The sequence below is a fragment of the Lonchura striata genome, chromosome 1 (assembly GCF_050655825.1).
Source record: "Lonchura striata isolate lonStrDom1 chromosome 1, ASM5065582v1, whole genome shotgun sequence".
In the NCBI taxonomy this organism is placed as follows: Eukaryota; Metazoa; Chordata; class Aves; order Passeriformes; family Estrildidae; genus Lonchura; species Lonchura striata.
Window position 1 is genome coordinate 99,119,187 of NC_140703.1, and position 15,584 is coordinate 99,134,770.

Genomic DNA, 15,584 nt, shown 5'->3' on the forward strand with positions numbered 1-15,584 from the left:
TGATAGCCAAAGCCTGCTAATTGCAGAGAAAAGGGAAGGAACAGTAAAACCCAAAAATGTCATTTGGTGAGGAGATCAAATGAAGACTGTTCCCACAATGATCTAGAAAAAGATACTGAACACTACCTGGGCCTGTCTCACTCAGAGTTTCCATGCTTTCCTCATATAAAGCAATGCATGGAGAGTGAGCCTAAACATTTACATATGGATGCCAAAATTTTAGGCATTTATTTTTAAGGAACTCTGAGTTTTTGCTGGGCCCATCCTGCCTGCAGACCAGTGGATGTTCCTCAGCCTAACCCTTACTACTGGCCAGCTGAAAGCATATACTCTTTATAGATCAGCAAGTGTCTGTGTTTTCTAAAGCTATGTGACAAAAAGTGCCATCACAATAATGCTGAAATGCTCTGATGCTGAGGCTGGATGTGCAAGAATTCCCTTTGTAATTCTGTGCTGCACCACTTGAGTGATGTTGTTTTCTGACACAGGTGCATGAGGAAAACTATCTTTTAAAAGCAAATTTTTAGCATTCTCATTAGGGCACTGTAAAGGAAGAATTTTGCCATCATCAACAAAAGGAAAAGGAAAGAGGTAAAAGGCTAATATCTAAAATGAAGTTCAGCATTGTCTGGTTTTGGAGTACTTCATTATTTTTTCTTCCAGGCAGGAGGTTACCTGGAAGGGGAAACAAACTTAACTCCTTTGATGGGAGAAGCAGGGAGATAAATTGATGCTCTATTACAGTCCTGGCAGCCAAAATAAGCACAAGAATTTAAAAGCTTGACCTTGAGATGCTGAACTGTCTGTGAAATTAACTTGCATTAATTTCACTTCAAGTTGCAAAAATGCAAAACTTGAAAAACTTTTAGCTCTGGTCACATAGGTGGTGAAGCATTTACTATTGCATTATTATCCTGGGCCTCCTTATGATTTTCTTCTCTTGAAGGCTGGTGTAGTAAATTGCATGTAGTAAAAAGCATTTTCCTCCTTGTGTTGATCCCTAAGAATTTGGAAAAAGGGATTAGATCAGCTGCATAGTTAAGCACATTGTCTTACTGGTGCTGAGGTGCCTGTAAGCTTATTATATTAGAGAACTGAATGTTTGTTCTTCAGTATGGTTATTAACTTTATTGGGGAAACACATTCAAAGTCTGTCTTCCTTTGCACCTTTTGCTAGATAGCATTAATATGCAGCTTAATATGGTTAAGTGTAATATGAACTTTGAAGCTTACAGAGAATGTTAAAGATCCATCAAGAGGTGCAAGAGGCACAGCATCTGGTGCTCATGTCCAAGAAATGAAAATTCCTTGTTTCTGAAACTTTCAGAAAGTTGGAGGAGAATTTAGAGCTCACTGCAAAGCAGGAATCTATGGATGCCAGCAATGCAATGATTCATCATCATCCAGCAGTATGGTTCATTGTTTCCATAGAAACTTGGGAAAATGGAAAATAATGACCAAATTAAGGCAAGATCTTAATGAAAGAAAAGAATTGTTAAAGACATCATCACTCCCTTCTGCAGCCTTTTCTCTGTGTGTGTGTCATCCTGTCTAATATATCTGTGTAGTGCTTTAGATTATTTTTATACAGCAGAAATTCTTCACTGTCACCCTGAGCACCATTGCTTGTCAATGTGGTGGCAAGTATCCTTTTTAAGTGTGGGAGAAGAACACGTGGGGTTTTTTTTGGTCTTTGGAGTAAAAAATAAGGTTATTGAATAATTTGAAATGTGTTTTCCCCCCGTCTCTTTTCCAGAAATGAAAATCAGAAAACTTTAGTTCCAGATTAAATAAACCACCTCTTGGATCCACTTGGATCCAGCTGCTGGGGGAAAGGGAGCAGGCCCCTGCTTCATGTACTTGAATTCTTAGTAGGAGCCACAAATCTCTAAGTTTTGGAAACATCAAACCAAAAGAAACCAGTTTGCATTTTACAAAGTATTTTTCCCCCAGTACATTGATGTGCATCGATAAATTCTGTTCAAATCAATTAGAAGTCTCCTGGAATATTAATAATGAATATTTGTAAAAGTAATGATGACGACTTCTTTCCATTGTGTATGAGAGGGATCTAGAAAATGCTAAATGACTCTTCTATCAGTTAGTTTCATTCTTTCCAGAAAGCATGGATATGGGGACAGGTCTGCTTGTCCATGTTCTGGCTGCTCCCAGCCTCCCATTCCTGCTGCTCTTGCATTCCTGGGACCCACCTGCTCTGAGGATGCTGCTGCTGGGGCAGGTTGTTATTGCTGATGAGCAAATGAGCTAGAGAAGCAGAAATTTTCTTTTTTTGTGTCTGGCCACAGTAAGTTTGCCTGTGTCTGTGTCTGCTGGCCAGCGGGTGTCACTGTAGCTCTGTGTAATTACCGGGGAGAAACTGAAAGGAGCGTTGTGGTGCACGGAGGATTTGAAGGATAATTTTATCCTGCATGTCCAGATTGCTAGTCAATGTACACACATATCAAAAGACCCATTCTGATAAGTTCATAAGTCAGAATTTGGCATTACGTTGTATCTCTAATGAAATAATCCTTCTAAAAGGTTGCTGTGTTGGGACCAGCAAAGCTGCACAAGAGCATAGATGTCCTTCTCCTCCATTACCCCTGAAACACACAGTGAGTTTGAGACCCGTGGCCAAGTGTGTGTGTAGAGACCCTGCACAGCCTCCTCCCCTCAGCCACATGGGAACCTGCCTGGGATGTCTGTGACATTGGTTATAGCTGCCCTAATTGGCCATCAATCAGTATGAAAATGATAATGTTTAAAATAAAAGTTTATGAGAGAGCATTGAGGGTCAGAAAATCTTGTTATTGTCCCTAGTTCTTTGTGTTTATTGATGCAGAGAATAGATTGGGTTGGAAAGGGCCTTTAAAGGCCATCCTGTCTTGCCTGACCTTGAATGTTTCCAGGGATGGGGCATCCACCTCCCTGGGCAACCCGTTCCAGTGTTTCACCACCCTCATTGTAAAAATCTTTTCTCCTTATACTTAGTTTAAATCAACCTCTCTTAGTTTAAAATTATCAGTCCTTGCCCTACTGCAACAGGCCTTGATATAAGTCTGTCCCCATCTTTCTCATAAACCCCCTTCAGGTGCTGGGAGGCTGCTAGGAGGCTGCTTCTCTTCTCCAGGCTGAGAACACAATGTTACATTGTGCCTGCTTACCTAAATCACACCTTTTATTATGTTATTAAAGTTAGATAGATTGTCCTTGCAACTTGATTAATGCCAGTATTTCTTTTTCTGCATTTCTTTTGCCAGGTACATTAGCTGGAGTGATAGATTTAGCTGTGGATTGGATGACAGACCTGAAGGAGGGTGTCTGCCTGTCTGCCTTCTGGTACAGCCATGAGCAGTGCTGCTGGACGTCTAATGAAACCACATTTGATGACAGGGACAAATGTCCCCAGTGGCAGAAATGGTCTGAGCTGCTTGTAAGCCAGTCTGAGGTACGGGAGGCCTGATTAGCCTGGGGTCACAGCAGGCCAGGCAATGCCCTTTTCTTACTTGCTGATGTTCCCTCCTGAGAGTTTCTCTGAAAGAGAAAGTAATGAACTGAACACACTGCAAAAAAAGGCATTTCCACAAGCAATATCTGCTTAACTTGAAGGAAGTCCTGTGGTTTCAGTGCAGTGGAAACTGGGAAACTGTGAGATTGCACTCTCTTTTTATCAGTATTAAACTAAAAGTGTTTCATAACATGCATAGCATAATCACCAGGAGACCTGAGCTGCATTTTCTTTTTTTTTTCCTTTAAAACATAATTTTATGGGGCAAAAAAAGAGATGAGCACTGACAAATACATTTATGACAATATTTTTGGGATTACGGATGGGGTTTTATGTATTTTGATACAGGGAGCTGTGTAAGAACTGCTTGTTTATCCCTTTCAATCAGTCCCTCTATGACACATCAAGAGACTTAGCTAGCACCAAAATCTGGGGAAAGAGTGGGCTCCCTGGGGATTACCAGTATGAATGATTTGCAGGGGTGTTAGACAGGAAGGGAAAAAACTGATCTGAACAGATATGAAACTTATATTTTCAGATGTTTTTCCCCCTTACACTTTTTTTTCATAATTGTAGTAATTTTAAATACAAAGAATGGTGTTTCAAAGCAAAGCAGGTGAAAGTTTCATTTTGAAAACAGTAAAAAGAAGCCTTTCTGTACACCATTTGGCAGATAATGCCTGTAAAAATACAAAAAACACATTTCATTTTCAACTTAAGTTCTTTAATGTATTGAATAATATTGACCCCTTCACAACTCAAATATGTGGCAAAATTATTGTCTCAAATTCCCCCTTCCTCCTTATGTCTGACTTGAATTTGACAAAAACTAAATATGATGTGTGGGTGGGTGATTTGGAGAGGTTGTCTCAGATCTTCCCCCAGTGGGGAGGTTGTCTGGTCCTGCAGACAGTGTTTGAGGACATTCATGCTCCCTTCAGTGCTGCTTTAGGTTTACAGGACAAGAAGTACTAGGTGGGACTGTTTGTGCATATACATAACTCAATTTTCTATAGTTCTAATTAACCCTAGTGGAAGTAGTGGGGTGCTCACTGTTCCTGCTCATTCTCACCACATCAGAGACAAAACTCTCTCAGCAAGGTTGCCAGTCACAGTGTCAAGCTTCCCTTTGCCAGAGGTTTGCTAGGTTCACCCTGCTCTTCATTAACAGATGTTTGGGGTGACTGTGTGTTTGTGGACTTCAAGAAATATTACCCTGATATAACGCTACAGAATGGGGTTGATTAATGTAAGAGAACAAAAAACAAAACAAACCCAAAACAAAAGCAAAACCCCCAAACAAATAAACAAAACAAAAATTAAACAAAGCAAACCAAATAAGACCTGGGAAGGAAGAAAAAAAGAGGAAACTTAAAATTATTAGGGGATTTGGAAATCCCGTGCATGTGTTTGTCATTCTGTTACTTTGGCTGGAATATGGGAAAGATGAATATCCTTCAGAAAATTTATTCCTTTCTTCTGTTTCTCAAAACCAGCAGTCATGACTGTTGTGTGCTATGGTCTTTAGAAAAGTTATCAGCCAGGTGAACACAGTGAAACTTCACTCACTTTGTATTCAAACTGAGCTTCTCAGCCCTGGTGTACTGCCACAGTAGGACAAAGAAGAGAAGGTTCATCTTGGCTTAGTTTTAGATACTTTCCTAAAACAAATGTGCCTCTAAGATCTGTGGGTTCTTGAGGGTCTGCTGGAGGCTGTAAATATTAGTAATATATCTGTCTGTTACTGTTACAATGAAATCCCAGGGAAAGCCCAATAAAAACGTGATTTTGTAAAGGAAAAATTCAGTTTTGCTCAAAAGGCTTCTGTTCAAAAGGCTTATGACATGGACAAGTTTTGTGCTGTATGGTTCCTGTAAGGTAGAGGATTTTAGGAGGTATCAAAATATAGTGAACTTGTCTGAGTTTCAGAATAATTTTTCTGTTTTTTTTTTTTTTCTGTTTCACTTTGTGCCTGACATTTACAGAAGAGCCCTATAAAACAACAGTGCACATTGGAGCACAATTTAGGCAAAAAGTATTTGGAGCAGTTTCCCTAAAGGTACTCTGGTCTGACATGCCTTCTTTTTTTATGTACGACTGTGATTCTTTCTCATCATAGCCAACTACATTTGACATTTTGAGGACTGAGATTTAGATCAGTTCTTCCTTATGGTTTTGCCAATTTATGGCTGTGATAAACCCTATACATAAGTTTTCATGGAGAATTGTGACTTTTCCCATGGCGTCTCTTGAAAAATATTTCCATTCTAGTGCTCCTATAAAATGAGCCCAAAGCAGAGGCTTGATAGAAATTATTATGGAAAACATAATAGCCCATTAGACACCTATCAAGCTATGTTTTCTTCTCTAATCACTGTTTTGTAGGCCAATTATCCTTCACCCTTCTGGTCTTGAGCTATTTCCAAAGAGGTTTTTTTGGTGTGAGAAAATTTCAAAACCTCAAATTCACTGGCAGATCAAAAGGTCAGCAGATGTCACTGGTGATCTGGACTTTCCCTGTTCTGCAGATTCAGTTTGGTCCCAACCCCAGCTTCACTGGAGCCGAGGACCCCATTTTTGATGTTTTGCACATGTCCAGGGTAGAGGAAAGGACCTCATGTCTTCCATAAATCATGACACTGGATCCAGCAATGGACTGAATTCCTATTTCAGGGATTCTGGATCTCCTGTCGTGAAGTTGAAACCTGCAGGACAAAGAAGTGCTGGAACCCATTTCTCAATTTTCAGCCTTGAACCTGTCAGTCTTGAGGACACACACTGCTGTAATATCCATAGGAGAGAGTCTGCAAAGTGTGAGATCCCTGTTGAGTCAGAGTAGAGCTCTGGGCTGAGGGATGTGGTTTGTTTCAGTGTTCTGAGTTTGTAAGGCTTGCTTACAATTGTGTTCCATTTATATCTAAACTGGACTGACACCAGATCTGAAATATTGCTTGGTCTTGCAAACTAAAATACAAAATTTTGCTCAGTTTTCCTTCTTGCTTCATTACTATTGCTTCCAGGGTGAGTCTTTTGAGCTATCATGGGAAAGGTCATAGCAGGATCAGCTCTGCTGGTGATCTGCTTCAGTCTCTGACTCCAGTGTGCATGTTCAAGACTTTCACTGATTCAGAGCTTTACCAATGGCATGTAATGGATGAGAAATGAACCATTTGTTATACTGAGTTAATGCTACTTCACTTCCCAAAGGTTTTCATATTATTAATCATTAGAAGCTGTTGCAGTTGAACCTGCAGAATGCCAGATATCTGGAAAATGTAACAATGAAAGATATCCCAAGGGATAAGACTGAACTGGCCATATGGACTCTTGTGGGGTCCTGCCTTGTAGGTGTATGTGTGACTGCAGTAACGAGCTGACAGAGTTTTCTTATGACTTCTGAGATGGAAAAGAAGAAGAAGTAAAAAGAAACAAAGTTAATTTTCCTCCAGTGAATTTAGGAGCAAAACTATAGCTTCTGCTCAACGTACTAGGGCCAGATTTTTGTAACGGTGTTGGCCTTCTTTGGAGGTATTCCAGGTTCATACTGACAGGAGGATTTTGCCCTGAGGCAAGCTATCCAGAGTTTTTTCTAGAGGAGGGGTAAATATTGTCATAGCTGTTTGTAATTGAAAGCACTAGGAGAAGACATTCATGAGACTGTCTTCAGCTGTAGCAACAAAGCCCCTTGGTTACTGCACCGGCTGTCAGTCACTGCAAGGGTGGGATCCGTGACTGCTCAGTCCCAGGGCACTGGGGGATAACACTGTATTGCTTCAGCATTCTGCTGTCATCAGCAGAGCCAGCTGCTAACTTCAGCAAGCACCAGCTTAACAAACTGCCCTTCTTCCAGATACATCCATGAGGATGAGGGTTATCCTTACTGTATTTTCATTTGGACAGACCTGGAAAATGAAGCTAGCAAACACCCATGCTGTTAAAAGTTGATTCCTTGCAGATTTGAAAATGGAGACTTCTCATCTCTAGGTTTTTTATGACTAGGAACAAGGCTTGGCCAGCCTGTTAACTGATACAATTGATTAATGCCTGTTTTCCTACTTGATTTATCATAATGTTGATATCCAGGCTGCTGTCCTGCAGAGCAGAGGCAGGGGCCCTGATGTTCTTGAGCAGCTGGGATTGCATCCGGTAGGAAGAGTTCACTTAGAGGTGAAGGATTCATACCAATTCATGCACTGAGATTCATCTCCATTTTTTATTCTGTAGTGTCATGTTGCTACAGGATATTGTTTGAAGGCTTAAGCTCCTTGTGTCAATTTGATGCTGCTGAGTAGATTCTCTTTTGCCCATGTAGGTGGGTTTTTGAAATTAATCTAAAAAAATATGCATGTGAAGAGGCAGAGGTATTCCAAGGCAGATTTTAACAAAGGTTTTGACTTGGACGTTGGAAAAAGGTAGAAACTTGACAGTTACTATTGACTATGTTTTCACTGTGGCATTGCTCAGTCAACCATTGATAATGATCATTAGCATTCCCATTCTGTTTGAAAAGTAAAGCTATTAAGTTTGAAGATAGTAATTTTTGCCCTAATATTTTAAAATCATTCCAGTCAGAAATAAGCCTGAGATATGTGAGTAGGTTCTGCCAAACTATGGTGTTTTCAAATTATTTTCAACCCTATCCTGGATGGCACTATATAGAAAGAAATTATTTTTGTATGGTTTTACTCTTCCTGTTTGTGAACTGAACTGGCTACTGATATACACAGGGATGTTGTTTGAAAAATCAGCATCTGCATGGAAAACTGACCTTTGAGTACCAGCCCTTGGAAAAATATATATCAGGGTCCCATTCCTTGTCCCCCACAATGGGATGAAAACAGCAGATTCCTTCATTAGGCGCCTTTTCATTACCTATTGCTTTTGCCCTTATGAAGTATTTGTTTAATGTTTTGGAGCTTTATGTGGCTTAATTAGACCTTTTTAGTGTTTGAAAGATGCTCAGTTTAAGGTATTTGGGTCCCTTGCAAACAGACTGTATGGAATGGGTTAGGTATTTAATAGTATGCTGCTTCTTTCCATGAGTAATAAAATAGTTGGAGTATATAAAGTTATTTGTCCTTCCTGAGGAAAAGCAGCACTTGCCATGTAAATGAAAAATCAGGCTCCATCATGATCGCTAGTAGAAGTGTGAGATTTGCCAATCTGCTTTTGTCTAACAATGTTTGTTACTGTTATTTTTCTAGGGTGCAAGTGCTTACATTCTAAACTATTTTCTGTACATTATGTGGGCTCTATGTTTTGCTTTCCTGGCAGTCTCCCTGGTCAGAGTGTTTGCTCCTTATGCCTGTGGCTCTGGAATCCCAGAGGTGAGTTTCCCTTTGTGCATGAATATCCAAACAACCCCAAGCCACAACAACAAAAAATTGCTGCCTTTTCCCATTCCAGAACTGTACTATGAGATAGCATAGCAACAAAGAAAATTGTCTTTCCATCTCATCTGCCTTCATTCCTTTTTTGTGCTTTTATGGTGATCATCTAAGTTTTTCATAGTAAAAATTGTTCATGTGCCACTGTGACAGGTTAATGCATGTACTTGTTCATTGCCAGACTGTGAATTAAAAATCAGCATCTCCAAGAGACTCACTAGAAGATTATAGAGAATTTTCCTAGGATGAAATTACTCGGGCCAGTTACAAAACCAGTTATTTTCTAGGCTAGACTCTAAATAAAAGCGAAATAAAAAGAAGCGGGTAGGCTACAAAGCTAAGGTTTCCTACACTGCTGAAGATGCCAATCATTTGGGATGTCTGAAAAGTGTCTGGTGCACGTCTTTTGCAAATTGTTTTCCAAAAGACAGAGTAATGTATATTGTGCCAATGTGACAACATTATAGCAGCCAAATATCTGCTTGGTTTTCAATATTTTACATATTGAGCCTCAGTCGATATTTAAGCTGTTAAATAAAGAACCTTGTAATTCAACCAGCAGGGTTATTAAAAGTCTTTGAAATCAGGGCAGTCTCTTGTTAAAAGTGCTATAGAACTACTGGAATTATTATTTAGGAATCTGGCAGACAGAATTAACAGCCCAAAGCTTAGAAATCTTGGCATACTTTTGTTCTTGATCTCTAAGAGAAGCATCCAAATGTTTCAAAAACCTCACCACAAATGATTTAAAATATTTGAATAATTTACATGTTCAAAGTAGTCATGTGTGTGTTTGTTATGTGTTTGATATATTTGTGGTTTTAAAAAGTTCTCATGGTTAACTACAAAGCCAGTTTCCAAGTGGTAAATCCCTCTTGTGAGGTGAGGCTCAGCTCCAGCCCATTTGCAGGCCTAGAGTCCAAACCCAAATCCCACCCTGCAGCCTTTGTGTCATGCACATGCATTGTGCTTTCTGAGTCATTCACTAGGAAAATTAAGACAAAACGTGTAGAAATATGATCTTTTGGACTTTCTCATTTCATAATATGTGCTTGCTTTTATGGCATAGTGATTCCAAATATCTAGAACTTTTTTTGTGCATTTTATCTGGAAAAAATCTGTTGTTGTTTATTTGCTTTTTTTCTGCTTGTTAAACTCAAATCCAGCTTAACTCTGATCTTGTAAGCCAAGGAGATATGTAAGAGTTTCATATTTCTATTGATCTCTGTGAGAGTCCTTACTGCCTGTTATGGGGACCACCCATAAGAGCAGTGAAAGTGTGGTCTGCTTAACCAACCCCTGCTCAGATATTGCTGTGGGAAAGCTGCCCTACCTACAGTTTCTTTCTCTCCATCACTGTCTCTTTTCAAGCAGTCTGCAACTTTTTAAACTCTGCTGGAGTTTTAACTCCGTTTGAAAGTTCAGAGTAGAAAAGGATTCTTCATCTTTTCAACATGTTCTTCCTGCTTTCCAGATAAAAACCATCTTGAGCGGGTTCATTATTAGGGGCTACCTGGGAAAATGGACACTTTTAATCAAAACAGTCACCTTGGTTCTGGTGGTGTCTTCAGGCCTCAGCCTTGGGAAAGAGGGCCCATTAGTCCATGTGGCCTGCTGCTGCGGAAACTTCTTCAGCAGCCTTTTCTCTAAGTACAGCAAGAACGAAGGAAAGAGAAGAGAGGTGAGGTTGGCTCATAAATTTTTAATTTCCCTGTCTGGATACTCGGGGTTTCAAACAACTCATGCCTTGTTTGTAAACATTTGCTTTGTAGGTACTTTCAGCTGCAGCTGCTGCTGGAGTTTCAGTTGCCTTTGGGGCTCCAATTGGAGGTGTGCTTTTTAGTCTGGAAGAGGTGAGACCTGGCAATTCACTTGCTTCAGTAAATATATTTTAATTTAATACCTTTCTCCAAGATTACTCATTATATTTCAAATATTTATATGCTTATTTTTTCTCCTATAACAAAAATAATCTACAATTTCCAGTAATAAGAAATAACCAGATATTTTAGCATAATCTGAGTAGCAGAAGGGCACTGGCTTTCTGGAAACAAATTAGATGACTCAGTATGGAAATATATTCCTCTGCTGAGGTTTCTCCAGCCTTCAGCTAGCTAATGCATGGACCAAGCTGTCAAGCATTTGTTACACATTCTAGACAGCAATTCTGGATTTATCAGTTTTCAACTAGTTGCTACTCCTTTTATAAAATCCGAAAATGCCTTTTCTGATACTTTTGTGAACACGTTCTGGCTGTGGTAAGGTCTAGTGCTCGCAGTAAAGTCAAATGAAACAGATGGTGGGGGTACTTAAAGGAAGCACGCTCTGTGACACAGTGAAATATTTATGATCTTTGCTTGGTTTTAGGTCAGCTACTACTTTCCTCTGAAAACCCTCTGGAGGTCATTTTTTGCTGCTCTTGTGGCTGCCTTCACACTGAGGTCCATCAATCCTTTTGGAAACAGCCGGCTGGTGCTGTTCTACGTGGAGTACCACACGCCCTGGTACATGGCCGAGCTCTTCCCCTTCATCCTGCTCGGCGTCTTTGGGGGCCTCTGGGGGACCCTCTTTATCCGATGCAACATCGCCTGGTGCAGGAGGCGGAAAACCACCAGACTCGGGAAATACCCCGTGCTGGAGGTGATAGTGATTACAGCTATCACTGCCATCATCGCCTACCCCAACCCCTACACCCGCCGGAGCACCAGCGAGCTGATCTCCGAGCTCTTCAACGACTGCGGCGCCCTGGAGTCCTCGCAGCTCTGCGACTACATCAACGACCCGAACATGACCCGGCCGCTGGATGACATTCCCGACAGACCCGCTGGCCCTGGAGTCTACTCTGCCATGTGGCAGCTCGCCTTGGCTTTGGTGTTCAAAATTGTCATCACGATATTCACTTTCGGCATGAAGGTAAATCGAGTGCAGGGCTCAGATGGGCTGCCATGGGCAGCTGTGTCCTCTGGCTCTGACCCAGCCACGGGGCAGTCACTGAGATGCTGCTGGCTCATCTGCCTGCCAGCACTTGCCCTGTGGGCAGCACAGGGTTGAGCCCTGCTTTTCCACCTTCTAGTCATCTGCAGTTTTGTTAAGTGAAAAAGAAATCTATGTGGAAATTTAAGCCCGCTGTTGCCAATAAGCAATTTCAAGGTGATTCCCACTGCAGCTGTTTTTTAGCTCTCTCATGGATATGGGCTATTTACTTAGCTGTTTGTCTTGTTCGATTAATGTCTTAATGTGCCTCAAGGTAGCTATACTCAAGGAAGTAATAATTTTAAATTTACTATTTTACACATTTAGAGCATCAGAGAAATATGAAAGTGGCTGAAAAGGTCTATTTTTTAATCTTTTTAAGCACTGCAGCTTGGAAAAAAAAGGGGAACGAACGAGAAGACTAACTGATAAGTCATTTGAATATTCTGGATTTGCAGCTTTTTCCTTCAGCAGCTCCTTTTCCCCATAAAAGAGTGATGAAAGGTCCAAGAACTATTTATCCAAGCTTTCCATATATACCAAGCTGTTTGTGGTGAGCTTTATATATCTGATTAATAGCGCACATAAAAAACAGGTTCTGTCTGTCTACAGCTCCCATTGTCTGAGCATTTATTTCTGGATCTGATGGCTGCAGACAATGAGAAGCTTCTCTTAGTTATACACTGTATTTTATACCATGCTGAAACCTAAAGTATCTCATCTTTCTCTTAACCACTGCACTTGAACTGAGGATCCATTTGTAGCCTTTCACACTAGAAACTGATTTATGGCTGACAGCCCATTGTTATGCTTGTTCATTAAATTTATTCAAAATGTGATTCTTTATTTATTCTATATATTTAAAATTTGTTGGAAGCAATTGACAGTTTCAACCAGTCTGTAAAAGAACAGACCAAATAGTTTTACCTACTAAATCTAGAAGACTCAATTGAACTGCATTAGGAAAGTTAACACAATGTGGTGAGGGGTGTAGCATCTGCTGTTATCAGCCCTGGATGTGTCTGTGCTGTGCTGATGAGGTGATTAGTTAATTCTCTAGGAAGCTCAAGGTATATTTTCAGACTTAAAAAGATATAGTAGACTTTCCTCTCTGAGAACAACAAAAGCCACATGCAAGCCCTTGTCACAGATCTGAATTGTCTTCTCCAGCAGGAAATACATCTCTCATTTGCTGGTACACTTGACATCCACTTATCCAAGGCAAAGTACATTTTCATTCTCTTTCCTCCTCCACTCCATTCCCATTTAAATACTGTTTTTAATGATTTGTGACTTGTCTGTATAACAGACAACAAAGTTATGATTCACAGAGCTTCCTGGAATATATATTGTAAACTGAGATGAAGAATTAGTTGCCTCTAAGCAGTCAGCCTCCTTTCTCTGAATTTTTATTCTTCATTTGATGTTTAATTTAAAATCTGGTCTGATTTAGCCTGAAAATGTAGTAATAAAACCATAAAGTGTTCCATCTGATAGAGGGTGAAATCAAGATGTTATTTTCAGTTAAGCTTATTCTCAAGGCTATGACACAACCACCAGCAGCTCCTGACTTCCTGCTGAGAAAGCAATAAAGGCAAAGCCAGGAACATCTTGACTTCAAAAGCAAACTATTAGTCAGAAACAGCATTTATCTCCCTAATTCAGTGGGATGCAGCAGATAGGATTCAAAATTTCTTTAAAAAAAGCACTAATATTTTATAAATATATAAACTCAGTCACTAAAGAAAACTGTGTCAGACCATGGGGATCAGCACTGTAAGCTCCATGAGGCTGTGGAAACTTGCTTCTCTTACTGTTAATTATAATTGTTTGATACTGGTAATTTTTGTCAAGGTGCTCATATGTCCATATTTGATTTCAGATCCCTTCAGGTCTTTTTATTCCTAGCATGGCTGTTGGAGCCATGGCTGGCAGGATGGTTGGGATTGGAGTGGAGCAGCTGGCATATCACCATCATGACTGGATCATCTTCAGGAACTGGTGCAGGCCTGGGGCAGACTGTGTCACACCAGGACTTTATGCCATGGTGGGAGCAGCAGCTTGCTTGGGTACGGTCTCTGCTGGTCATTGGTTTGTGTGTGACCAACCCTGATGTTTGGGGACATGCTCTGGAGGGCCCTGTGTTGGTGCTAGCTGTTTGTGTTGGCATTTCTGGGTGCAACAGAAGTTGAAATCAAGACACAATGGGCTAAAGAATGGGCAGCTGCCTTTACTGGTTACTCCAGTGATCAGCCAGGTAGTCAGCAACAGAAAGGCTTGCAGTCATCTATGTCTACTCCTTGTAGTCTGCCAAAAAGCAGAGGAAAAGAAAGAACAAATTGAAGACTTCAGGTTTCCAAGCAGGAGGACTTTTGTTTTCATTTTTTCCATTTGATATAACGAAATTCACTATAACTGGGCTAAAGCTACTTGCTTGTTTAGACTGTGCTCTCTCTCAGTACATGAAGAAAACATTCTGTTTTTTGCTAAATTTTAAGCTACACAGAGGCAGAAATTCTGGGTCTTATTGGCTATGTGTCATGCTATGGTCAACTAAACTGTATTTTGGTTTACATTTTGATCATAAGCCAATACTGGATTACACCCAATCAATAGGATTTATTGGTCATAACAGCAGTGATCTGTTAACTATTATAGCAAGACCAATGAAAAATATCTCACGTATCAAGTTGCTAGCCATAGATGGAATAAGAATGTTACAAACATACCATCTGAGCATGTTTTTGCCTGATCATATCTTTCCCCTTGTGTATTTACATATTCTATCTCTTTTTGTTATTGTTATTGATATCATCATCACCATATAAAAAAACAGTGGAGAGGCATAACACATGAGTAATGTGATTGGGTAGGTTTGAAATTAAAGATGTACTCAAAGAAAAGCTGGAAAAATTTCAGATTTGGATGCTCATATTGGAAAATCAGGATCATTTGTGCAATCAATATAGAGGAAGGAAGCATGGGATTTACTTGAAAATTTAATGTCTGTAATGTAGATATCAACACCTGAACTTAACTGTCTTGATACCCCTCACAGTCAAAACAGAAAAATGAGGTATGGGAAAGATCAGTCTTATCTGGAAATACATATCTAAAACCAAGCAAATGAATAAATGAATTTGGCCTCAAAATAGCCTGTTTTTATCTAGAGGTTATAAAGGCAATCTGCATCATCCCTTTGGATGTGAACACAGAAGTGTAGACGTTTTTTAAAAAGCTGGGATGAATCTTACTTTCCAAACAAGTAAAGCACTTCCTCTTCATGATAAATGATCTTAATATTAATTAAATAAATAACACACAAAAATTTAGCTCTGATGTTGCAGATGAGCTGCTAGTCATCATAGGATTATAGAAGCATAGAATATGCTGAGTTGGAAGGGACCAATCAGGATCATCAAGTCCAAATCCTCCTCATGCACAGAACACCCCAAAAATCACACCATGAGCCCAAGAGAATTGTCCAGATACCTCTTGAACTCTGTCAGGCTTGGTGCTTTGACCACCTTCCCTGGGCAGCCTGTTCCAGTGCCCAACCACCCTCTGGGTGAAGAATCTTTTCCTGATATCCAACCTAAACCTCCCCAGTACAACTTCATGCCATTCCCTCAGGTCCTGTCACTGGTTACCAGAGAGAAGACATCAGTGTCTGCCCCTCTGCTTCCTCTTGTGAGAATGTTGTAGACAGAATGAGG

At 40.2% G+C, this 15,584-nt stretch overlaps 1 protein-coding gene across 2 annotated transcripts in view; it reads left to right on the forward strand.

Moving 5' to 3' along the window:
• CLCN4 (Cl-/H+ antiporter 4) overlaps nt 1-15,584 on the forward strand; it is a 43,795-nt gene that overhangs the window by 16,386 nt on the left and 11,825 nt on the right. For both annotated transcript variants that reach the window (XM_085584398.1, XM_021527758.4), the window contains exons 4-9: nt 3,261-3,448; nt 8,713-8,835; nt 10,370-10,576; nt 10,668-10,748; nt 11,263-11,808; nt 13,751-13,937. In XM_085584398.1, the coding sequence (XP_085440524.1) occupies nt 3,261-3,448; nt 8,713-8,835; nt 10,370-10,576; nt 10,668-10,748; nt 11,263-11,808; nt 13,751-13,937 (1,332 nt within the window). The remainder of the gene's footprint in view (nt 1-3,260; nt 3,449-8,712; nt 8,836-10,369; nt 10,577-10,667; nt 10,749-11,262; nt 11,809-13,750; nt 13,938-15,584) is intronic.